The 26,126-nt window shown below is 40.3% G+C and overlaps 1 protein-coding gene across 2 annotated transcripts in view; it reads right to left on the bottom strand.

The window, feature by feature from the left end:
- Nucleotides 1-264: 264 nt before the first annotated feature.
- Nucleotides 265-26,126, bottom strand: part of ZEB1 (zinc finger E-box binding homeobox 1) — a 267,362-nt gene continuing 241,500 nt past the window's right edge. For both annotated transcript variants that reach the window (XM_090047518.1, XM_090047519.1), the window contains exons 5-9: nt 23,923-24,125; nt 14,386-14,491; nt 12,102-13,912; nt 9,571-9,751; nt 265-2,728 (exon numbers count right to left, since the gene is read on the bottom strand). In XM_090047518.1, the coding sequence (XP_089903644.1) occupies nt 2,193-2,728; nt 9,571-9,751; nt 12,102-13,912; nt 14,386-14,491; nt 23,923-24,125 (2,837 nt within the window). In that variant the 3' untranslated portion in view covers nt 265-2,192. The remainder of the gene's footprint in view (nt 2,729-9,570; nt 9,752-12,101; nt 13,913-14,385; nt 14,492-23,922; nt 24,126-26,126) is intronic.

The following is a 26,126-nucleotide window of genomic DNA, read 5'->3' as shown; positions in this document are numbered from 1 at the left end:
AGATGTAAGTACAACAAAAATCCATGAAAACATTGTTTGCCTCTGAAATGCTAGAAGTTATACTGACTCTTAAAAAACTCAACAAATCTTCAAAATAGCAATCCCTTTACCTGTATACAGTCAGTCCTTGTTCATATTTCATTTGTCCCTGAACACAGTACAAGTTGACTATCTGCATTCAAGCAAAGGGTGAATACTAAATGATACTTCATAGGAATAATTCAAAAAATAATCTTCTTATATTACTAGAATAACGACAGTAAGTCAGGCTTGTTGACGCATTTTATTGTGAGATGGGGAGTCTGGTAAAAAACTAGAAAATGACCATGATGTAACAAGGAACTTAAAAATGAAGATTCAGATTTGTAACATACATACATGAATACAGGAACAAATTGGCACAAAAATGTTAAACATTGTTCCCAACACTGTTTATAAGATTATTCTAATTTGGCTTACTAAGGAAATGAGAGTTTTATGGTTAGACTAATCTCTTAATAAAACTGCAGAGCATCATGCTATTAGTCACACAGTGAATTTCAAAATTTAAGAGCTTTATATTAAAAACTGGGTAAAGGTAAAATGAATTGATTGCAATTGTAAAATTAATACATTCCCATTTTAATTCTTCTGTTCTACAGTCCAAGGCAAGTATAAATGTTAACATAACACTGTTAAATCAAATCTCAATGCAAGAGAACCAATTGCATCTCTACTTTAAATCTTATCAACTTTCCAAATTTTCATACTAAAATATATTATTGTATTAATACAAACTACAGTATTATACACTACACTGTGTAATAAATAAAGAAATATAAAAATAAGACACATAAATATAAAAGTTTTCTAAAACTAAAAAGGTACATATGTCAGTAAGAAGGGTATTAATACTGCCAGGTTTGAAGACATACAGTACAAAATGTTGCACAGATCTATAAACTAAAAGAAATAAAATAATACTGATAGGTAAAAATCAGCTAACATTGTTAATAAATGGGGTCCATAATAACTAACATTTGGAAATACTTATGAGCCAGATAATGTGTCATGTATGTGTCTGAAATTAAAGTAAACCAGGAAAGCAGTAAAGCAGATTAGAAATTTTCCCTTGTACTTATGATAGAGAAATTCTGCAAGTTAGGTATTAAACAAAAATAATATTGAAGAATTAAATAATGAAATGTACCAGTGTTCTTACTTCTTTGATGGCTGAGTGTTTTTCCCCCATGATTTAGTTTAGAAGTTTGATACAATTCAACAAATGCTAGTTATTGTAGGCCACACATTGGGTAAAGGCTGGGCAGAGCCTTTAAAATACTGATAAATGGCACTTACAGCACACAGGTCTTGCATAAGGCCAAAGGAGATACAAAGCTTCATATCAGATCCTTCATATTGTTACTACATACTCAAAACACAATACAAACACTGATTTTGACGACTTGGCTGTCCTTACCAGTATTAACACTGTTAGTCCCTGCAATCAGAACTCAACAACAATCTTTTCAACTACATTTTAACCACTTGAGTAAGAAACTTCATTTCTTCTATCAGCTGCTTTCTTAAGGCTAACAATACACTTTAAATGATAATATGTTCTACTACAACATCTAATGTCGTAAACTGCTACCTTCTAGGTTGAATTTACAAAGGTAGTCAAGCACTGTTTGCAACTGCATTATATATTTCTGCGAAAGGGAATTCTGTAGTGCAGAAGTTCTCACATTTTAAGAACATAATAAAATACTGAAGCGGATTTAGGAAATGTTTTACCCATAAAAAAAATCATATAAATCTCTCCCAATTGTACAGCTTACAAATTAATCAACATAAGAATGAAATTAATACTGATAAAACAAATGATGCCAGATGCTTGTCTAGTAAATCAGGTTTCCTACAACCTGTTAAATCTTTGCTTCCAGAGTCACTGTATTTTTCTAATCTGCTTCATGTTACAAACTTGTTCCTAACTTTGAAAACTGTGTGAAAAATTACTAAGTTTGAGGTTCAGGCACACCTGGATTTCTTTTTTTTTTTTTCTTGTTTTTTTTCCTTTTTATATTTTTGTTTTTTACACAGTAGTGAACAGAAATCACAGTATGCAGCCTACTGTGTTTCCAGGAAAAGCATGTATAATATAGAACAAACTTCATTACCAATTATTTTTTCCTTATAGAAAAAACTATCAGTTAAGCTTTGTTTTCTTCTGACACCTGCTCACCATTCTGTATAACTTCTTCTTCTACATTGCTAACTTCATTTGCAGCTTCTTCATCCTTCTTATTACCCTCAGTTTTCCCTTCCTCATCATCTTCCTTCTCTATTTGTAGTTTCCTACATTCTTTTTCTTCCTGAAGTTCTTCCATCTCTTTGTACTCTTCCTCTTCTTCCTCTTTTTCACTGTCTTCCTCCTCTTCCCTTGTTAAACTCTCTCTTTCATCTGAGTCGATCTGTGATGGTGATGCCCTGGCACTAACATGCTCACTATTTAGGACCTCTTGTCCTGCCTCTTCTTGTTCCGTGCTATCTCGCTCTTCTGCTTCTCTTTTGCAATACGAATAACGATGATTCATGTGTTGAGAATAAGACCCCGAGTGTGAAAAACGCTTTCCACATTTGTCACATTGATAGGGCTTTTCTCCAGAATGCAGTCGCATGTGTTCAATCAAATGGTGTTTGTGTTTAAATGCTTTTTTACAAATTCCACACTCATGAGGTCTTTTACCTAGAAATAAAAAGCAAAGATTTGAAACTTCAGATCCTAATGATTTAGTATTAATTCCTCTACCATTTGTGGTTTTTGGCATGGGTGGAGCTAGGATTTTGAAAAGGGGATGGTGCGGATCAGGTAGTATATAATTCATCATATATAACACAACACATACTTTTCTCCAGTTACAGAGAAACTAGGAGCTTTAGTAAATGCTAAAGGTCTAGTGCTACATTATTCAGTTTAAGGTCAAAACAAAAATCAGTATAACTACTGAAATGAGCACAAAGTTGCTAAATTATATGCAGTCTTAAAAAACACAACAAACTCAGTAAAACATCTTCAAAATAGTCAAAAGAGAGTGTAATTACTTTGTAGTCATTACAGGTAGATGTACATCTGTTATTCAGAGTTATAAAACAAAATGTAGTCTTCTTGAGCATCTTGCCAGAGCTTCTAATACTTCAGCCAATCATTTCTACACCTGAGTTAATATTACTACAACAGAGTTAAAAATTTTAGATAGAGATAAATACAATCTGCAGGACTGTGAAATGGGAGAGAGATATTACAAGGAATGGCTAACAGACAGCAAAACAAGAAGAAAGGGTAGTCTGAATAGTGGAAGTCAAGACCATTACAAAGGAGAGAGGTTGTTAACACCTGTGAAATGGAGAGAGATTAGCATGAATCAGATACATGATAATGAGCCATGAAGTCAATTGACTCCATCAGCATAGATGAACAGAAATGCCAGTGTCCTTCTGGGGCAGATGGTTTTAAAGTTTGGATGGGGCAGAATTCAAAGGGGGTACAACTGCACCACTGCACCCCTGCTCCTCCCCAAATCCACCCATGGTTGTTTAAAAATATCAGTGAAACCAACAGGGGTTTCATACTCAGATTTATAACAACCGGCAGCTTTTTGTCACAATATCTTCCTTTCCTACGTCCAGCACACACGTATTCAATTTTCATTGAATAGCAAAAGGTTTGGGATACCTACCTGTTCAGTCTCCTTTCAAAGCTTTAGCATGAATATCTGGTTCAAAGGAGACTAAACGGGTTAGATGCCCAAGTCTCACAGAAAATTAATGGGAACAGGGCACGTAAGTCCCTTAGGCTTCTTTGAAAATACCAACCTAAGTGTCTTCTGCTGGTTAACAAGCTGCAAGTAAGATTTAACATATCAAAATTAATACTAGTATTTTAAAGGAGCCTATCCAATGCAGCCCAGCCCAGTCCAGCTTCATAATGGGACTAAATGTCATGCTAACATTTAGGTGTCCAGCTCCAAGAGAGGAATTCATAAATCCAAATTAAGTACCCACATTTCCTATATGGTGCATAAGGAGAGAGGCACACAGGGTGGGACTGATAAAAGGCAGCATGCTGAGTGGCAAGACACCTTGGTCAGTCAACAAGAACACTGAAGAGAAGGTCGCGTTATATTAGGTGCTGACCAGCAGACTTGTGAGAATGTCTTTATGAGACTGGGATTCACAGCTTGAAACCCTTTCCTGTCCTCCTGTCCACGCATGAAGGGGTTAAAACCCATATCTCACACCTTTCAGGCCAGTGTTAAAAAATTAGAAAACTGCAATGGTTGCTGTCATATTGCTATTTTAAAAAAGGGCAGGATCAGACCCATCTCTTCCCCACTGCACATTGGGACCTCAATTCTACAAACCACTGAAGCGCAGCCAAGCTGACTTTACTCCTTTATACAGCTGAATAATGAGAGAGAAAAAAGATGACTATCTTGAAAGCTTTTTATAATGCTTCATAGAATGCAGGAATGATATAGATGGACTCTTAGACCACATCCAGATGAATGTGGCCTGGCAGTATATGGAGCCATGCATGGCCATGCAGTATATGCAAGAGAGCAGCACAAGGTAATTTTTTTGACCCCTGGATATCTGGGGGTCAAAAAAAACCTGTGCAAAAAAAAAAAGAAGCAAAAAATAGCGCAGAGTGGCACACACGGGGGCTCAAAACTGGAGCCTGGACAGCCGAAGTCAGACTCTGGCTGCCAGCCAGGCTCTGAGCAGCAGGATTGCCACTCCTGCAGCCCCAGGAGGCCCCTAGTACCCTAGGTAAGGCTGCTGGGACCTGCCCAGTACTGGCCACAGCCTCCCCTACCCCACCTAGGGTAATGTGCTGTGTGCCAGAAGGTGTGTGGCATGGGTGTTCACTGGGGACAACTAGCAGTGGCCCTGGGGAACCAAACGTCCATGCTCATGAGGACACAGCCTTAGATGCAGTTTTCAGCAAATGAACATGCCAGAATCTTTTGGGATTAATGAAGTGGGAGTCCATTTTCAGTTTGCAAAATCAGTACAAATAATGCAAACAGATTTCTTAACTTATTATGTAAACCCATCTTCTCCACGCTTAATTCATTTAAATATTTTTATTAATTTGTATTTATAATTCTCTACGTATTAGGAAGAGAAAAAACATCTTCACATTAAAAACAGGTTGGTACAAGTGAGTGGCAGAGTTGGAAGGATGGGCAGGAGTCACTATTCATAAATCATCCCAGACATATATTTATCAAGTCCTTCTTGAAAACCTCTGATGCAGCAGACTCTACAGCTTCCCTGGGCAGCTTGTTCCACTGTCCCATGGTTCTTATAGTTAGAAAGTTTTCCCTTAGGATTTAATCAAAATGTGTTCTGGGGAAGTTTAAACTTATTGATACACGTACTGCCCTCTGTGGCAAGGGAAGACAGTTGTTCTCTCTCTGTTTTATGGCAGTCTTTCAACTATTTGCAAACAATTATCATGTGTGTCCCATTCCCCCATCTCCCTTAATCTCCTTTTCTCCAAACTAAACATACCTAATTCTCTCAGCCTTTCCTCATACAGCTTGAATGTCTATCCCTTTATCTTCTGTGTTTTTTGCCTCTGGATCCTTTCCAGTTTCTCTACATCCTTCTTAAAATGTACAGCCAAAAACTGCACACAGTACTTTAACCTATGCTGAGCAGAGGGGTACAATCACCTCCCATGTCTGTGGTCCAAAACTGAATTCACTTTTTTTGCTGCTGAATCACTGCAGTGTTACTGCCAAGCCAGTTATCCCCAAATCTGAGTTTGTGCTTTCTTCTTTCCTAGGTTTAGAACCTTGCATTCTTTTTTTTTGATTTTTAACCCTATGGCCCAGTTCTGCCATCTATCAAGTTCCTTTTGAATCCTAATACTTTTAAGTGTTTGCAACACTGCTCAGTTTTGCATCATCTGCAAACTTGATCAGGAAGTTCTCGAGTCCAGTATCCAAGTCACTAACGAAACTGTTAAATAACATTGGACCCAGAATTTTCCCCTATGGAACCCTACTTGAAACCTCCTGCCATTCTGACATTGATTTATTTATAATTATCCTTTGTTTGTGAGTTATTCAACCATTACCATGTTCACTTAATTGTAATTCAATCGAGCCTACGTTTATCAAGTTTACCTTACAAAAGTACAAGTATGTTATATCCATCATATTCTCTTCATCCACTAAACTAGTTACTCTGTCAATAAGGACATCAAGTTAGTTTGGTATGAGTTATTCTTGCTAAATCCATGTTGGCTGTGTAAGTGATTATCCCTTTCTCTTTTCCAGGGCTGCTTGTACACGTGATCAAAATTGCCTGTTTTTTGCGGTTAAACCACATCACACTTTACATGTATGTTGTTTTTTTTTGCAATTTAGATGAGTTTGTTATATTGCAAACTAAACCAAAATCCCAAGTAGTTTTATTTGCAACGCAGATACTTGTAATGTTGCAGCCTTTAATCTGACAGATTGCCCCCTGGCTGTGGGTGATGTGAGCTGAAGGCAGAAGCAGTGAGGGGCCCGATCCTTTTTATTTTTGTGGAGCGCCTGCCCGCCTATCCAGTGGCACTGGGGGGGAGGTGAGGGGGAAGGGGTGAGTTGCCAGTGCGCCAACCAGTCCTTGAGCTGCAGGGAGCTCAGCCTTTCCTTCCACAGTGATGGTGCCCCCTGGAGCTGCCTGGGTGGGCTGCTAGTGGGCCAGGGGTTGCCCCATCTTGGAGGTGCCTGATCCAGTGCTTCCCCAAGTGCTCCTGGGTTTCCAGCTCACTGTGCACCACCCCTACCACCTTCTCCGGCCATCAGCACATCTAGCTGCCCTCCTGCTGCTTTCCTGTGCTGCCCCAGGGGCAAGCCAGCCTGTTTCTGGGTGGTCCTAGGCAGCAAGAAGGTGGCAGGGACAGTGCATGAGGTGCTGCTGCCTGGCTGGGCTCAGAGAAGACTTGGAATCACGTGTGCTGCCTCCGAACTGGGGCAGCATCCGGCCAGCCAGCAGCCCACCCAGGTAGCCCTGGGGGGCATCACCACTGTGGAAAGAAGGACCAGTTCAGAGCCCGGCGATGACTTGCCCCCTGGCCACAGGCAGGCTTCACAAAAAAAAAGGATCGGGCTCCTTTCTGTTTCTTTTTTACTTTCTGGCAGAGCTTGCCCATACAAGCTACTAGTGGGCTGAGCAGCCTGTGAGCTCTGGGGGGCCCTGGTCCTTCCCTCCACAGCAGTGGCTTCCCCCAGGGCCATGCAGGTGGGCTGCTCGCAGGCCAGATGCTGCCCCAGCTTGGAGGCAGCACCCACCAGATCCAACTCTTCCCTTGCTAAAGCATCTAAATGACTGTGCAGTACCAAATGCACAGTCAGGGGCATGTGTAGACACACCCAGTAGGCAGTAATTAAAAATTCACAATTCAATGGGATAGAAGATAGGTAAAAAAGCCCAGATATGAAAGATGGGGACAGAGTAAGAAAGAAGCTTCGGGCTGCAGTACATAAAGCAATGACTGTACTAATACAGGCAAACAGGCATCTTCCCCAAATGCTACATTCAATTAAAAAGTAAAATACCAAGAACTAGTGTTTTAAAATAGGAGAAACTAAAGCAACAACACTGTCAGAAAAGCCAATCTGAGAAAAATACACGTTAAGAAACACTCTCTGACAAACTGAACTGAATGGGAATGTCAGCGAAGCAAAACATAGAACCAGTTGAAAGTACACCATGTAGAAGGAAACACATTAAAACAGATCTTTAATAAACAAGGAAGTAATGAATATAAGAAATGGCCAGAAGATCCAGGACCAGAGCTGAAAGGAAGAAGGATGGAAAAAAATAAAAATCTTAAGGCTAAAAGGCTATTTATTCTTGTCAGGCTAAACTCAAAGGACATTTAAGGCTGCAACTGACTTCAAAAGATTTTAGATTAGGCTCTTAGGGCACTTTTACACCTACTCCAATGCTTTCTGTGGGAGCAGAGTTGATTAATCAGACAGTCCAGCATGCTGCAGCTTCTTGTGTATTCAGCATCTCTATGTTTCAAAATGGCAGCAGGGGTGCATTATCTAAAGCAGGAGCGGGCAGTTATTTTGGGTAGAGGGCCACTTACTGAGTTTTGGCAAGCCATCGAGGGCCACAAGATAGGCAGCCCAGGGCAGATTAATATTAATTTTCTAACTTTTTTAGGGGCCCCACGGGCCAGATAAAATGGCCTGGTGGGCCACATCCAGCCCCCAGGTCACATTTTGCCCACCCTGATCTAAAGCTTGTCAAATAAGATTTAGTTAAAGTGCCCCCACCATTTTGAAAGGTAGGATGCTGAATATATGAGACGCTGTGGGTGTTTCAAATTAACCCCCTCACCCCTAAATTTTAAAATCCTTAGGGCAAGGACACTGCTATTTTGGTAAAGTAACACACACGTATATAGCATCTGATGAAGTAGGTAGTTGTCTGCAAAAGTTCATGAGTCTCTGAACCAATAAGGTGCCACCCTGCCCTACCTTCTACACATACATAATGCTCTTTGAATTATATATTATAAGGAAGGCAACAGAATGGGAAACCTTTATTGTTGACTGTGACCATTGGGAGGGGGTGGGTTGGGATGGGGTGCATTGCTTTTGTATTTGTAGAGATTGGAGGGGATTTTATTTCATTATACTTGCTTAGTTTAATTTTTTATTCTATTTCTATAATTTTGGCCTTTATTCTAAGATGACCTGAATCTTTTTGGGAAGGGTGACATATAGATCTAATACATAAATAAATATATCAAGGGTTGGCAACCCCCAGCACACGTGCCAGTATGTGGCATGCAAAGGCATTTTGCTCGGCACTCATGCCTCTGGGCAGACAATGGGGAAGGGGCTGGGGCTGCACTGCCACAACAAGGAGTGGGACCCTTGGACCTGCCCCACCATCTGCCTGGAAATACACATGCATCTGCTGCCAGTGATGAGCCAGGCTGGGGCTCTGCAGACCTTGGTGCAATGGTTTGCAGCCTCCCAGCTGCCTACCACACAGCAAACTCAGGCTCTCAGCAGACCCCTGCTTCCTGCCATGGAGGCTCAGGCCGCTCTTAGCAGGTGATGGGGAGACTGTAAGTTGCTGCATTGGGGTGTGTGGAGGCCTGGCCCAGTTCATTACTGGAAGCAGGTGCATGTATGACCCCAGACTGATGGTGGGGAAGGGGCCAGGGCTATGCTGCCACAACAAGGATCGGGTCCCTCACAGCTCCCCTGCTGTTCACCCCTAGAATGCCAACATCTTACAAGTCGAGGCTGGGGTGACAATTGTATCAAGTGACAATATATGGTTGCTATGACAATCCAGCAAATATGAAGAATGCAGATTTATTGCAAAAGGTATCCACTGAGACCTCATGAGAAATCTTATTCTCTCCTCTACCACTCTCGTCCCCTCCAGTTCCAATATGGATATACTATATGTTCTTGGATTCCAACTGAAACGATCTATAGACACAAATAACACTTCTAATAAAGTAATTCTTTTAAAACTACATTTCCTACTACACACCTGTGTGTTCATACTTATGTCTCAGTAATGAACTGCTCTTCTGGAATATTTTGTCACATAAATCACAAGCATACATCCCATTTTCTGTCTTTCTCATTTTCTTCTTGGGTGGGGTTGAATCTGAATCATTTTGATCTTCCACATTTGATACTCCTTCTGAGCTAGTGTCTTGCTTTTCATCCTAAAAATTTACAGACAAAGTTAAATCTAAAAAAAGTCCATGAACACAACCTGAGTTCTATTTGTAATTTCACTTAATTTCATTAATTTAACTAGAAAAAATGTTGAATTCTAATATATGCATAGAATAGAAAATACGCCTTTGTGAAACTACCATTCTTGCTGTCTTACTATTAGAAGGCCTCAAAACCAGCAGTTAACAAAATAACAGGCATTTCAAGATTGGCTGCTGGCCAAGTTTTAGAGCGACACTGACACAGCAAGTCTGAAAGCCCACTGAGCAAGAGCTGGCTGAGCGAGGGAAAGAAGATTAAGACTGAAAAGGTATATACAAGTATACTGGAAAAGTGAAAGAGTACTACCCTCTGTAAACCTATATTTTTAAATTAATGTACACCATCTGCACTGAGGTATTTCACTTTTTTATGGAAAGTAAGAAAGTTTTGATGGTTGAAGTTTTCCCACATAATGATAGCATGAATGTTCAAATTTGCTAAATTGGCTTCTTTCCTCCCCATAATTCTGTGACCAGGATGGATCCAGTGGGGGGTATGGTGGTGTGGACACTCCCTTCTGCCATTATCCTGTGCTGCTCCAGGTGCAGGGGGAGCCCCAGCGTATGCTTCTGACATACTCCTGCCCCACACTGTAGAGAGAGGCTGTGTGGGGAGCCAGGCTCAGCTGGGGACAGCTGTGGCAGTGCTAAAATTCTTCCTTCCAGCACTTGCTCCTGGCCAGCAGGGAATACCAAGGTGGGAGGGGAGTTGGGTAAGGAGGAAACTGCACACCAATGCTGCTGTCCCTGGATGAGTCTGGAGCCCTATGCAGCCACTCCCCACAGCCCCAGTTGAAATGGGGGAGGAGTGGCTCTGCCTTCCCTCCGTTCCCCATGAAAGCAGGGTTGGTAGGGGGAAGGTCCCCTGCCTTCATGTGTCTGATAACTTTCTAACTCCCTTGTGAACCCTACCAACCCTGTGGCTCCAGCCATGCTTTGCCCTCATCTTCTCATGGTTTATGGGGCCACACGCTGCATACACCCCCTTTAAGAAATCCTGGATCTGGCCTTGTCTGTGACAAAAATAACCTAGAATAATTGGCCAGAAAATTTTATGTCTAGCTTTACCATACCATATTTCTGGCTCTGTGAAAATCCCTGGAATTTCATTTGGTTAACTGACCTTTAAGCAGCAAAAATCGTATCAGCAAAATCGCAAAATACAGATTCTTAATAGTTGTAATTTTTACTTTGGAGTCTGTTTTCAAATCCAAATAATATTTATATTAGTCATTTCAGTATTCATTAAATATATAACACCCTCCATGCACACCCACAGTTTAAATCAAGCTGACCCGTCTAGACACACAGAAACATTTACAATAACTTAAATCACGCACTTAACTAGAATTCAGCCAAGAAAAATGCTTATCCTCCGCATATATAAATTTTCTACTTCCGTTTTTCAATGCTCTATTCTACTTTTAATTCTTATTTTTCTGTGTTGAAGTCCTGCTTCATATATGTGTAGATGATTACCAGTGGGACTGAGTTTGATTACATGTATTTATGACAGACAACAGAGCACAGAACACATACAGTGTGCCAAAGGAGCACATCAATGGATGCTTAGTTTTAATTTTGTTTAATATCCTATTATGGAACATTATGGTTTAGAGTTCAGTTGTTTCCCTCTGTATCAAGATAAGACTGTGGGGAGATGAGGTGCAGGAAAGAGGAGAGAACTGGCAACATATATGGTATGTCTGAGTGCAGGGAGGAGGAAGGTATGGAGACAGGGCTAACTACACACACACACACACACACACACACACGCACGATACACACATCGTTTTCTGATCAGAGGTACTGAAACTTGTAGACAGATTATACATGTATTATTTTGGATTTGAAAATTGATCCCAAAAATCAGATATAACTACTTATTTATATGTGTTCTTCCTTTGCATCAAGTGCATAGGTCCAAAATTTAGACTACATTATAGTACAGTAAAATCTTTCCAAATTATACTAACAGAGAAGAAGCCACTTTGTGACTGTCTGAATATCGTGAGGAACTGAGATAAATAAATATACACATATGCACAACACGTGTGTATGTGTTATCAGCCCTGACCCAGCCTGACCAGTTACTAGCTTCACAGAAAGGTTTTACAGTAACTTTCACCACCTAATTTTTAGAATTCAGCCAAAATATACATTAGTAACAATGTAAACACTATTTCAAACAATCTTGACTTTTTTCTTTTTTGTTAATTGGTTTAGCAAGATTGATTAACTTAATAGACCACACTTTATTTATAATACATTCAGGAATAGATCCAGCCTAACACACCTGATTTCCATTGGCTTGAGTCTGTTTTGGTGGTGTTTCTTGGACTGCAGGGGTAACTGTAGCTGAATATGTATAAGCCACCTGTGGAATCAAAATGGTTTGCTTATTGGCAGCTAGAGCTCTTAAGCATGGAACACTGTTCTGGTCAGCAATGGCAACAATTGTAGGTAATTGGGCAGTGACTGTAGGTATAGCAATATTTATGGGGTTGGCACTTGGTGGGATTACATTTACAACAGGATCAGAGTCTGTAATACTGCTGTCCTTTTGTGGTTCTTTTTTTGCACAAGTCAAGTTCAAAGGTTCTTCTTGGACAGAATAAACACTGTTCTGGTAAACACTAGTTATGGTAGATCTTTCCAATAGTTCTCCATGTTGCTTTGGTAGTGAAAGGTCAAGAGGTTCTATTTGTGGCTCTTCTTGTACACCTTCTGCTGTGTACGTATAACCCTGTGAACTTCTGGATGATGAGAGGTTTAGTGGTGATGGGGATGGCGTGCTACTTCGCGAACCATTCAGAGCCGATCCCACTGATAAAGTCTGAGATTTAATTATCTTGAGTGAATTTTGTGAGTTACTTGTGCTGTTGGAGGGTTCACTCACATCTGTATGTCCTGCTTGATCATCATTATCATTAGGATTACTTAATTTGCCTTGTTCAGGAGAAGATGGTCCAGAAGACTGTACAGAAATTTGTCCAGCTTGCATTTTTTCAAACCATTTTTTTACCACATCCAGTGGTAGGTTTACTGAATCAGCAATTTTTGAAAGCTCTTCTGCACTGGGTTGGGCATTTAATGCATAATATGCTTTTAGGAGAGATAAAAGGTTCTTTAAAGGTGGCTGACCAGGAGATAAATTGCCTTCCCCTGCTTCTGATGGAGCAGGGGATTCAGACTTCTCAGCTTCTGTCCCACTGAGCTGAGGAAGCTGGGTGGGATTTTTTGGATCATAGTGCTTTAATTCTTGAAGTGCATTAAGATCTCCTGGACAGTCATCACAAAGAAGGCAAGTGCTATCATTGGTTTCCCCTTCAAAATTTTTTTCTTTCTCAGACTTCACTGTGAGATCTTCTGGTAATTTTTCATTTTTGCAGCTGTTTGTGGAGACAGAGTTTTCTTTTTTTAGGTTCTGTGGAACAACCTGAAGTTGACTAGGCTGTTCCAAACTGTAATTGATGATGATTTTGGTTGTTCCATCTTGATCAACCAAAGGAAGACTGATAGCTGAAATGAGTGAATGACCAGCTTGTGGTATGGATGCAGTGTTGATTGTTTCTTGTTCTTTGGATGCAAGATTAGCATGATTATTTTCCAATACTTGCCTTATTACATTACCATCCACTGCCACTTTAAGTACATTTTGAATGTCACTTAAGTTGATGCTTATGGGAGACACCAGACCCACTGTTGGTAAAACAACAGCTTGCACTACACCCTGAGGAGAACTGGTTGCCTGCAATGGGCTACCACCACTAAAAACCCCATTTTGCAAAGGGGTTGAACAATTAATTCCTGAAGCAACCACAATGGGCTTGAATTCATAATCCACAGGTTCCGTTTTAATTTGGTTAACAGGAAGTTGCTCTTGTAAGGGCTTGTTTTCAATCTTTTGCCGTATCTGTGGTCTTGCTGGGCTGCCTGGTGATGCAGAAAGGGAAGGGGAGGAGCACTGAGATGTCTTGAGCCCTGACCGTGCTCGACCATTCACAGGCATCAAACCAATACACTTCTTACTGCTTATGTGTGAACTATATGAACCAGAATGGGAAAAACGTTTCTTGCAGTTTGGGCACTCATATGGCTTCTCTCCTGAAGAAAAATAAAAAGATAATTAATTAGATTACACAGCATCTCTATCAAGCCATAATACCCAGAAAACAATGCATCTCCACACAGTTCTAGATATAACTTTGATAATAAACCCTTTACAATGAACTAAATTAGTAAGGGACAACTTTTTTGGCAGGCAAGCCACAATTAGCACCACCCCTCTCTGCAAGCCACTTTGATCCCCTTGTCTTGCCTGATCTTCTGCTCTTTCTGCTTCTTGTCCTGTGCTCCCTGCCCCATCTGCTTTCTGCTCTCTGCCCCACGTGCCACTGTGCCGCCTGTCCCCTCCCTGATCTGCTGCATTCTACACAGAAAATCTGCTTATCCCATTTGTGGCATGCATTACAAAGTTTATATGTTAGACTAATAGTTACAAAATTGATTTTGCATCACAGATATACAGCATGTGCATGACACTGATCAATATGGATAGCAACACTTGTAATATTTACCACTGTGGATTCGTAGGTGTTCCTTTAGATGGTGTTTGTATTTGAAAGCTTTTCCACATTCAGTGCACTTGAATTTGCGGTTGCCACTGGATTGCGTCACATGTCTCTGAAAGAGAATATTTGTAACTTGCAATTCATTCCAAAAACAGCCAGGATATTAAATATATTAGATTTTTCAAACTTCAGCAGAAAAGATGTAATGCAAGAGTGAATACAATCAATCATAATTTTAAGTGATTGAAGGTTGTGTATCTTACTTATGAAAAAGAAACAAATTAGTGGTCAGGTTAGAACACTGTAACACGTATCTTCTATATAAATCTGGTACAGTAAAAGTAGTCATCTCTTAATTCCTGACAAAGGTGGAATATAGCTAAGAAATTCAGCAAGGCATTTCCTTATTCTGTTTGTTAAATCAGCCAAAGGATATGGGATACAGGAGAAGGAAACATGAAAGCATTTAAGCCTGTTAAAAATTTAATCAGTTGCCTTGATTTTTCTATTTACATGCTTCCAGTTCTTACTGTTGGCCTTGGATTCCTTTATGCAATGGCACTAGAGGACTGCTCAAGAGAAGATGGTTCAGTAAAAACAAAGGCACTCTCAGTCACAATTTAGTCTCAAAATAAATGCAAAAAAAAATGTATTAAAATATATAATATCATAAAAGGATTCCTCAACCACCATATTAACAATCTGTGTTGAAGCTACTTAACTTTTTCAGATCTTATCTTGTGGGAGTACTAATTGCTAGGTTCTCATAATACATTTAAATGATTTAGCCTTATTGTTACTATTGTTATGTTACAGTTCTTTCAAAGTAGCAAAGGCTATGAAAGATGAACCAAAATAAATATAGCCTTATTTATTTTAATATAAATAGTTTATAACCATGAATTGATATATTTACGAACAGACAAAGAATATCATTCTTGAAGTCAGAACTGTTTGATTTCAATATGTTAACAAATGGAAAGAGTAGAGAAATATTTTACTGCTAAAACAAATGGAATTAGTTTATTATTTAAAAACACAGTAACAGCAACAGCAAGATTAATTTTAGTTCAGAAATCTAGGAATAAAAGATACTGGAAGCTTTCCTGCCTTTGGATGCAGTTGTACATTTTTGTATTCATAGGAAATACTCTGTTTTCTTGCATATAATATGACTTAGAATATAAAATGCATTTCATTTTTGAAAGGCAAAATGAAGAAAAATATTTTTCTAGAGTTTTGGCTGCATAGAGCAGGGACAGTGCCTAACCTTCAGTTGACTCACTGTCCCTTTCCTACTCAATCAAAAACTGTGATCCTTACTACTGCTGAAGACTGGTTTCCATGGGTGGATCTATGCTTCTGAAAGGAGCTAAGGAGTCTCTAGGGCTATGAAACAGGAAGATGGAGACCAGAGCAGCTGGTAGCCAACAAATCTGCCGTAAGGAAGTTTAGCTGGATTAGTGGAACATTAAAACCACTGAAAGGGAGGGATGGTCGTTAATACCTTTGAAGTGAAGAACAATGAGCTGTGAAGTCAACTGACCCTCTCAGGTACCCGAACAGTAATGCAAGAGCTGCGGCACTGTGCAGCAGGAATCAAAGCAAGGTGCTTCTTTCCCGAGCAGAAAATCAGCTTCCCCACTTAATACAAGCACTCCAATATTGGGGAGCTAATTTGGGGGGAAAGTTGCACGTTGTATGCAAGAAATTATGGTCATTTCTTATCCTTATTGGGAAGCTCCCAAATCTATTTTTACTCAGTTTCCCTCCCCTCAAATGCTAACAGATGAAAGAAAGAACAGTTTAAGTTGATGAACCTTATTCTTTGATTCTTGTTTCATCTTAAAAATATTCCAAGATAAAACATAATTCTCCTGGGCACAAGCTGTCTTGCAATAACTCCAAGTGATGCCAAAGTAGCACTGTCTAGTAGATTAAGAATGGGGCTGGAGGTCAGAATCATCCAAATTCCAATTACAACTCATCATTAGTTAATTTGAGGCCTTTTGCTTAACCTCCCATGCTTGTTTCCACTTCTGTGTATGACAGGAAGCAATGCTTCTTTAGCTGCTGGAGTCTTGTGAAGATTAATCAGCTAGTACTTTTATAGTACCTTGTATCTTCAAAATATTGTACAAGTATTGAGTATTACAGCAGGCATTTTTTATTCTTCTGACAAGAGTCCCATCTCTCAGGAAACAAGCACAGTTATTTATTAAGAAAGAAGGCAAACAAACAGCAAACCAAATTCTACTTATGAAAGTGCTGCTTGCAGTTCCAAAGATGTATTTAATGCAGCCACACATGAAAAGCAGAAATTTAACTACCTTGTCAAGTTATTCTTTGAATGTTTAATGAAGTTTTCAGAGAAATTATAAGTAAAGGAATTAATTTATGAATTAAAATACATTTTTGAAACAGGTTCTTTACAAAAATGTAGCAGGTATAGATGATGAAGACTCAAAATATCTAACACATTCTCCAAACTTCTCTTATAGTTAAACTAATTAAATTCTGTTGTACAGACTATGTTTGAAGACTTTTATTAGGGATTAATTGTGTTTTTTGCCATTGTTCTTCATAATGAAAAATTCTTCAGCACAGCCCAGTGAATAATGTTCTACAGAAGATTCCATTCCACAAAGAGCCATTCTTTTAAACTGATCATCATTTCCCATGCCACAGGCCAGCCATTATCTAGGCCCTTCTTTGGTGCTCCTTTTGAAGCTAGCCCAGAGGCTAACCATGTCATTTATGGCAGCATTTCTCAACCCATGGTTCACAAGAATATATAAAAGTGTTGCAACCAAATGCAGCCAAGCAGTGTGGAGAGTAGCTTCTGCAGCTTCCTGCAGGTAAATCTATAGGGCAGGGGGGAGGCAGAGGCATAAACTATGTCAGGGGGGTCGGGGGACACAGGTGACACTACTCATCACTCCCTCTCCTCCCGGGCCAGAGCCATGGCCTGAGGGGAGCAACAGTAGTAGCTGAGCCATGGCAACAGGGTAGATCCACGGCCTGGTGCATGAGCAGTTGGAGAAGGTAAGGGCAGTGTGCCCCCCCCACCCCTTCATTACTCCTTATGCTGCTAGTGGGTGGCATTGCTGGTGTGGGGATTCTGGTGGCAGCAATGAGCCTTGTCATCCTGCTCTGCCCTCTGATGATAAGTCCCGTTTGCTGGGTCACGGTGGCGGCACCTGCCCATGCTGTTCCAGCCAGGCTATAGCCCCGTGCCCACTGTGGGTGCACAAATCTGGGAGGCATGTGCTCCCCCCCCATACCCCACACACCCACTCCCTGCCCCATACACCGGTTGGAAGAGAGCAGCAGGTCAGAAGTGGGGGCACCAGCAGGGCTGGGGAGGTAGAGGGCTGTGGGTTGGGAGTGAAAGGCACCAGCAGGGCCAGGGGGCTGTTTTCTACTGTAAGTATTTACAGAGCTAATACTGGCCATCCATGTTTACAAATGGGTCCTGGTACAAAAAGGTTGAGAACCACTGATTTATGGCATATGTGCCACAGGTTGGTCACTCTTGTGCTAAGTAATCACTGATCTGTAGCATATTGGATGGACAACTGTGCTAAGCTGGAGATGCTCAGGTTCATACCAGATGTGGAAGAGATGGTCCTAGAATGTCCAGCTTCCTAGGTAACTGCCCTAGCCACTGACCTATAGAGGCAAAGGTACCAACACCAATCTTTTCTGTTCCTGAGTCTAGGTCTGGTAGTCATGGGTTTTGACTGATTCCATTTATGGGCACTAAGCAGCTGTGCATCCAAAAGGGGCATGCACCATGGGCCTGGGCTACGACTGTGCATGTCTAGTCCTGTGCCACTCTGTAGTTGCAAAGTCATCCATGTGTGTGAGGCTACTCAAGCAAAAACAGAATTCCAACCTGTGTATAAGTGGCATTTTGGCATGGAGACAACCAAAGCTGAACACAGAGATGAGAAGGAAGGGATTAGAATATTACCCTTAGAGCTTCAAGAGTACTACACTTCTCACACTAGGAAGTTTAAAACTGCAAGACAATACCTGTAGAAAATCAAAATTACATATAAGAAGTTTCTCTTGCAGCCAATCTAGGCACGTTATGTAAGAACTTTTCTTGATCCTTTATTCTGCTCTTCCCATGGTAATGTGTACTTAGAAAAGAATGGTTATGTGTTATCTACAAAACATTCATAAAGAACAAAACTAAGTGTCCTTGAGGGAATGCCAGAATGAATTTGAATATATTGGTTCAACAGTTTTTGTGTCTCACTTGGTGCTTGTATATAAAAGCACAATGACACATAACAGCATCATCATTGTTTATTCCTTCTGTTTATAAAAGTATTGCAAATATTTTCCTGAAGAACACTAATATAGTGAGCAGAAAGTTATCTAAATAATCAGCATGAAAAGTATGCCTTTAAAGGAAAAAAGAGCATATTACTTTTAAAAGATCCATTTTTGAATCCATAGCTAATTAAGATTCACAACAGGTGGGTGCACATTTTCATAACAAAAATATCTGTCCTTCATGTAAGTGTCTGTTTTGTTATGAAGGTGCACACACAAAGAAGCATTTCAATCTGAAAGTTAGCTAAACTATTGTTCTGATTGTGATGCAGATCTTATAATCACGTTTAAATTGGTCTAGCTTTGCTTCCAGATGTTTTGATAACAACACAGTTCTGTTCTGTTTATCAAATCTCAGTGTAGTCCTGCACCTTAAAAAAACAACAAATTAAAATATCTGATAGATTTGCTGTAGGAGTTAAACTTAAATTTGCTTTCATGGAAATTCTTCTTTGTAATTTTTTATTTAACTGCTGAGTATTTCCTCTTCTTTTTATTATGTTACTTCAAACAAATAGAAAAGTGAGATGACAGTCTAAATCATATTTGGCTATTAGGCAATTGGCCAACATGCCTGTCGGTTGATTTCTCTTGAAATTCAACTAATCCTGAAATCAGTTTGCTTCCGGATGACAGTAAGAACCTTACTCTGCTCAACAGAAGGAGCATCTACAAGTGCACCTAACTGTACTAGCAAGTACTAAATGATTGAGCAGTAACCACTGTTACTGTGCAGTCCCACCAGTGCATGGGTTGTTTCTGACCCTACTGCACAGTAGCTTGTTGCTGCTGTGCTGTGCTGTACCGTTGGTGTCACAGTTTGTGCCAGCCAATGTTACATTGCTGTAGTGACAAGCTATGTCGCTGTAGCTTGTTGCTACAGCAACATAGCGTCTCATGTAGCTGTGCCCAGAGTGAAGTTACTGAGAGCAAATGGGAGGGATTCTCCTGCCATAAGGGAACTTTGAAGGCTGAGGCTTGCAAAGTTCTTCCAGCAGAACTTGGTAGTGGACAGCAGACTCTGCTTGTATTACAGAGCAGCCAGTGTGGGTATGGTTGTTAAACAGTATCTTAACTATGGTATTTAGTCTATTCCAACACAAGGTTTTTTTCTCCCATTCAACATGGGAAACACAAAGCCTTGTCTTAGAATAGAGTATCAAGTAAAATTGCAGTATCTGAGGTCAGAAGAAGCAGCAGGAATCCACTGCACAGGCACAGGGCAGCGAGGGACCCGGAACAGAGCCACAGGGCAGCACAGAGGCATGGGGCAGTCAAGGACCTGGTGCAGCGGTAAGGGCAGCATAGAGGCACAGAGAAGTGAGAGACCCAGAATGTAGGCATAGAACCACATACAGAGCAGTAAGAGCCCAGCATAAAGGCATGAGGCAGCAAGGGACCTGGCGCAGAGGCCTGGGACCTGGTGTAGAGGAATGGGGCAGCAAGGGACCCAGCATGGAGGGATCTGGCGGCGGGGAGAAGGGCAAGTGTCTGGGGGGCACCAGGGGAGGCTGAGATTACTTGCTTCCTCACTGCTTACCCCCCCGCCACTGCTTTTTCTGCCACATCAGTGGGGGAGGATAGGGAGGATGAATTTTAAGTGGTTCCTTTAACATAGAATAGGGAGTGCAAGTTTTAAATAGTTGCCTGGGTCACTCATTGGTATCTTAAATAACTTGCACTGCATTTATACTCCCTCCAACCACTTTTAATTGTCCTCCACTTGAAAAATTCCAAAATTATGATTTAAATAAGGCATTTACAAGTTAACATAAATACAGTAAGAAGCACCAACCAGAACATACAGGAACCAACAGCAGAAAGAGTAAAAGTAACTCTAATGGTGGAACCAAGACATGTATATGCGAGGGTATATGCAAGTTTCCAATTTACTTTTCTTTGTACTGTTCATTATTTTGCAGCCTTCTATCATGATTCTCTGAATTATCTGTCTCCTTTTTAAAAGGCTATTCTTTTTAATCTGTCCTCATAGTGTTGCATTACCATGCCTCTAATCATTTTTATAATCTATCTCTATACCCCTTTTAGAAGAAGTGACCAGAATTGAAAACATTAGGAAGGGTAACAGTATGTATTTGGTTCACATAGTTGCAGTATTATACCCTCAGTATTATTTTCTATCCTTTCATTTATACATGCTAACATTTGTGCTTGCTTTGTCAGTACAGACTGACAAACAGTGGGTACATCTACATGTGCGCTTTACTGCAAAGTGGGTGCATCTACATGCATGCTTTACTGCAAATGCTCAACAGTAAAGCATCACTATCTACATGAGTGCCAGTATTAGGGCACAGTAAATTAATTAACTCCACCATACGATAGTACTGTCAGGGATGGGACTATCTTACAGTACTGTAACAAACATGTGGATGGTGACTGGGACTGCAGCACTTTGAGATGGAGCAAAGCAGCCCTGGGTTGGCAGTAGGCTCAGGGAGCCAGCCACATGGCTCCACAGTTTCAGCATTTTTGTCCCTCTGCCTCCTGACCCCACCACCTGGAGAGTGGGGCTGAACCTTGGAGCCTGGTGCCAGCCTGGGGCTGCTCCACCCTGGCTAAAAGTGCTGCTGTCCCAAGTGCATGTGCAGACACTGAACCCAGGAGCAGTGTACTCCAGCGCAAACTGCTCTGGAGTTTGTCACATTACATTAACTGTGCATGTAGATGCACCAGGTTGCAGTTATACCAATTATACTGGTTATAAGGCTGCAGGTATATCAGTATGAAAAGGGTATAAGATTATGTGGGTAACCTGACATTGATCTGAGATAAAACTGTGTAAAGACTTATATGATCATTGCATATTTAATATTTTTATGGAAAACAGATCATGTCAGAAACCTTTTACATTTTTAATTAAATTATGCAATTGTGTGGATAGAATATATGTATATTTTTTGTAAGGCACTGTATGGACTTAGTTTTGTATGACAATCTGTTGTTATAATTCGCACTATACAGAATCAGGGCAACACACATAACCTTCTTGCCAGCCGTAGGATGGCAGTAACAAGGGCCAAGTTCAAAACTATAATATTTGGTAAACTGAAAGCTTTAAAAAGCCATCAGAAATGTTGAATTCTCTGAAATGATGAAACTGAAATGAAAGCATTTCAGGCAGTGTCCCACAAGGATCTGTTCTTTGCCCATGTCTATTCAATATCTTTGGCAATGATTTGGGGGAAAAAACCCATAACGGTGCTGGTGGTAAAATTTGCAGGTGGAAAAATCTGGAAGAATGAGAAAAAATTAAAAGAAGTCAAATTTGCTAAAGTTGGCTCATTTGAACAATATATGCCAAATGCAATATCATCCAGGAGCAAGGACTGTAAGCCACACCTACAAAAAGGGAAAGACTATCCTGGAATGCAATGATACTGAAGAGAACATAGAGGGTAGATAACTGAAGCTCCCAATGTAGCATTGTAACAGAAAACACAATTCTTGGATGTTTAAGTTGGGGAATGTCAAAAAGAAGTAAAGAGGTGGTATTGTCTCTTTGTATGGTCCTAATAAAATCCCTACTGGACTAATATGTCCAATTCTGGTGTCCACAATTCTGTTGACTAATTGCAAATGTTTCTGAAACAAGTTACAAGTCTGATTCAAGCAAGGAAAAATGCCTTATAATGCGATAATTTAACAGAACAGCTTGACCTTCCTATTAAAGAGAAAATTATGAGGAATTACAGTCCGTAAGTAGGGGAAGCTATGATGGGGAAGACCTTTATGACAGTAGATGAATCTTTAATCTTACATAAAAAGCTATAATGAGAGCCAGGATTTGGAAGGTGAAACTAAATCAATGAAGACTAGATACAGGCGCAATTTTTAACAGGGAAGGTAATTAACTAGTAGAACAATTTATCTAAGATTGTGGTAGATTCTCCATCACTTGGAGTCTTCATATCAAGATTGGATGTGGTTCTAAAAGCTAAAACTATAGCTCAACAGAAGTTATGGGTTTCATGCAGAATGTATCTTTGAAATTCTGTAGCCTTCATTACACAGGAGATCAGATTCAATGCTGTCAGTGATCCCTCCTGGCTTTAAAAATTATGAATTTCAAATAGAACACTACTTGCAACCTGTTCAGAAATGACCTATGGTCACAACTTATAACCAGTTCTGAGGGTCATTTGTACAAGAACAGAGATGCTGAATATCTGCAACTCCTATTTACTGTATTTAATAGAATCAAACATGAGTCTCCCCCAACCCCATCAACATAGGGAGGGAGAAGGAAGCCTCATCTTAAATTCAAGTACTGGCCTGGGGCAGGCAATGACTCAGCTCCAGCTGGGGATAGGCAGCAGAGGAGAAGACACAACCATGGGGCATCAAGGGGCAGGGGGCCAGGCAATGAGTAGGGCAAGTGGCAGGGACAACAGGTGATAGGAGGGAAGGCAGGGAGGGCAAGGCACAGGGGACAAGGGTAGGAGGTTTGGGTCCTTGCTGCTGTATTCTCTACTATAGCGGTAGAAGTGGAGGGGCCAAATTTAAGAGGATCACCCAATAATGAGATTGGAGACATGGAAATTATAACAAATACATAATTTATAACACATTTATAATTTTTCACTTCTAGAATTTATTATTGAGTGGTCATCTTAAATTTGAAGTCATCTTGAATTTGGGTAAATACGGTATCTAAATGCACACTGGAAGGGTTCAGCACTTCTTAGAATCAGCCCATGAAACATAGAAAAACAAGATTAGAATAATTTTCTCCTTTTTATTGATTGATATAGTTTTGCATAAGTTTATTCTATGTGAAACAATAATTTTAATTACTCAGTTGCTCTTTAAGTATTTCATGTCCAATCCAGTCAAATGAATCAAGAGAATGATTCTACCTGTTAGTAAGAAAACAAGAAAAGGGTGCAACTTAAAGGCAAAACACATAGAGAAATATAATTATTCTATGTACACTGCACTTTCAAGGTGGTTGGAAGTACTGAACTAAAGGTGCAATCCAGTAGTTATTACCTAGGGGAAAGTATGAAACCAGTAGTGAGTTTGTCCATGCAAATACCCTAGAAGAATATGGACTTTAGAAGTAGGTTATCTGTTATAAACCTGCTGAAGCTCTACTTTATTGTTTATATCATACCTTTTTATTCATATTGCTACAATGATAACAAATATATAATTAATATTACTGCCACTTACTTGATCTCTTCCTGATTTATGTGATGTCATGTGGCGTTCAAGCTGTGTTCTGTATGCAAATGTGTAACTGCATAAGGAGCAACTGAAATTATCTTCATTTTTTTCATGGCGATATTTAATGTGTTCCTTCAGAGAGGTAAAACGTTTGTATCCTCTATCACAATATGGGCAGGTAAGCAGTTGTGAAAATGCATCTGGCGTTCCTGTACAGGACAGACAATATAACTTTATTTAAATCAAAATGAAACCTCTGGGTATAACAACAAGAATTAGTATGTTGATGATATATCCTTAGGTCCATATATACATATAGTTGTCTTGAACTACTGGTAGATTGTGTACTTTCAGGAAAGCAATAAGAACTATTACTTCAGTTTTTCCTGACATGCACCTACTCATTAATTATCTATGGAACAGATATCACTAAGTTTGCGCTGATTAATCTAAACAGAAATAAGATCTAACTAAACACGTCTCTCATAATTAATCATCTATTGGATTACCGGTGCAACACTATAACATTTATGAATATATTTTTTGATTGAAAAGCAGCTTTAAAATTTCAGAACAAAGTCTAAGAATTCATCAGTGATTTAGCTCTGAATATGCATGCCAATCCTGCAGTCATATTTACCATTTAACACTACTTTGCCAGTGATGAATAGCTGTTTTACTTTCAGTTGCTTAAGAACAATCTTGTGAATTATAAGGGCACCCCTCTTATTGTTCTAACAATGTTCACCTAATACATAAATATATAGACAAGTACTGGAAGAACTAATAAATTTATATTAAAGGACTGATAGAAATGTAGTTTCTTGTGATAGTTCTTGGAAACAAAATACATTATTCATCTCTCTTCTGCCTCTCTACATCTTAATAAGAAGAAATACAAGGAAACATGTAATACAAATATTTAACTCATAGTAAGATATTCTGTAGGGATGGCAAAGATGTAGAGATGACAAGGATGAAAGAAAATAATGAGAAAACAAAAACATTTGGTACCAGAAGACCAATTTTGATCTTACTTGTACCAGGTTTACACTGGTGTCACTCTACTGACTGTTCAAGAGTTCTTCCAGCTTTATGTCAAGATAAAGCAAAACAGATTTCAGGCCAGATCCAAATGGGTGAACTGGGCATCCAAGCAAATGCATAGAATTAAGATACCTAAGATCCCAGGCACATAGTACATTTATGGCACAATTAACATGCCAATCATGCATCAATTGCAAGAATGCTACACATTCAGCTAATTTATGGCACCATAAAGTGGCAAACCAGGCACAAAGATGTTCCGCAAAAAATAGGGAATATCTTTGTGGCTCATTTGTATAGAGCCATCAACTGAACACGTAGCATGCCCCCATCCCAAAGTGCCATAAACTGAACATGTAGCATGTTCCCATCCCAAAGATGACAATCAACTGACTGTCAACTTCAGCACCGGGATGAGACTCAGCACTGTGATCAAGATGTCCTGATGACAAAAATGAACTGCCTTGTGTTGCAGGGTTTCCTGGCAAGAGTAAACCCTAAGAAACCTGGCAATTCCCATGCTCAGCAGCCTTTCCTGCCTTGCTCCAAAGCCCCTGCAGGGGTTGTGGGGCAAGGTACTTTAAAATTTTCAGTCATGGGAAGCCATGGGGAACTGGGCTACTTGCATGGTTTTTAGACGTCTCAGTGTCCTGAGACACTTGAAAACTGCAATTTTCTTTGAACCCTGGTGCTGTCTGGGGCCCAGGCAGCTGATGGTTGGCCTCAGCCCCAACCAGTTCAGGGTCTCAAGCCCACTAAGCGTAGGGCTGACAGTCAGCTCATTGTCAGCCCTGGCCCCAAACAGCCTGGAATCTCAAAACAACCCAGGGCTGATGCTAACACTAAGCTGATTGCTAGTCATAGACCAGGGAGCCCCAGGTCTTAATCAGCTGCCAGCTGCACAGCCAGCATCTGCAGCCCTGCACATGGCACTGCTGACACTGGTTTTGAACTTGCCACACAGGGGAAAGCTGACTGGCTCCCACTGCAAAATAACTGCAGAGCCACCTGGGTTTCAACTTGCCAGTGCAGGGGAAATCTGTGTTCCCCCTGCACCAGCAAATAGAAAGGGTGTGATTGGGTTCTGATCCCTGATCCCACAATTGTACTTCCTGCCATGCATGTGTGCCATGGTACGGGGCATGATTGTTGGGATTGGGGAT

Source organism: Crocodylus siamensis, chromosome 5 (assembly GCF_052110815.1).
Source record: "Crocodylus siamensis isolate JL-2025a chromosome 5, ASM5211081v1, whole genome shotgun sequence".
Lineage (NCBI taxonomy): Eukaryota > Metazoa > Chordata > Crocodylia > Crocodylidae > Crocodylus > Crocodylus siamensis.
Note: the sequence above shows the minus strand (reverse complement) of the source record. Positions and strands in the feature narration are given on the sequence as shown.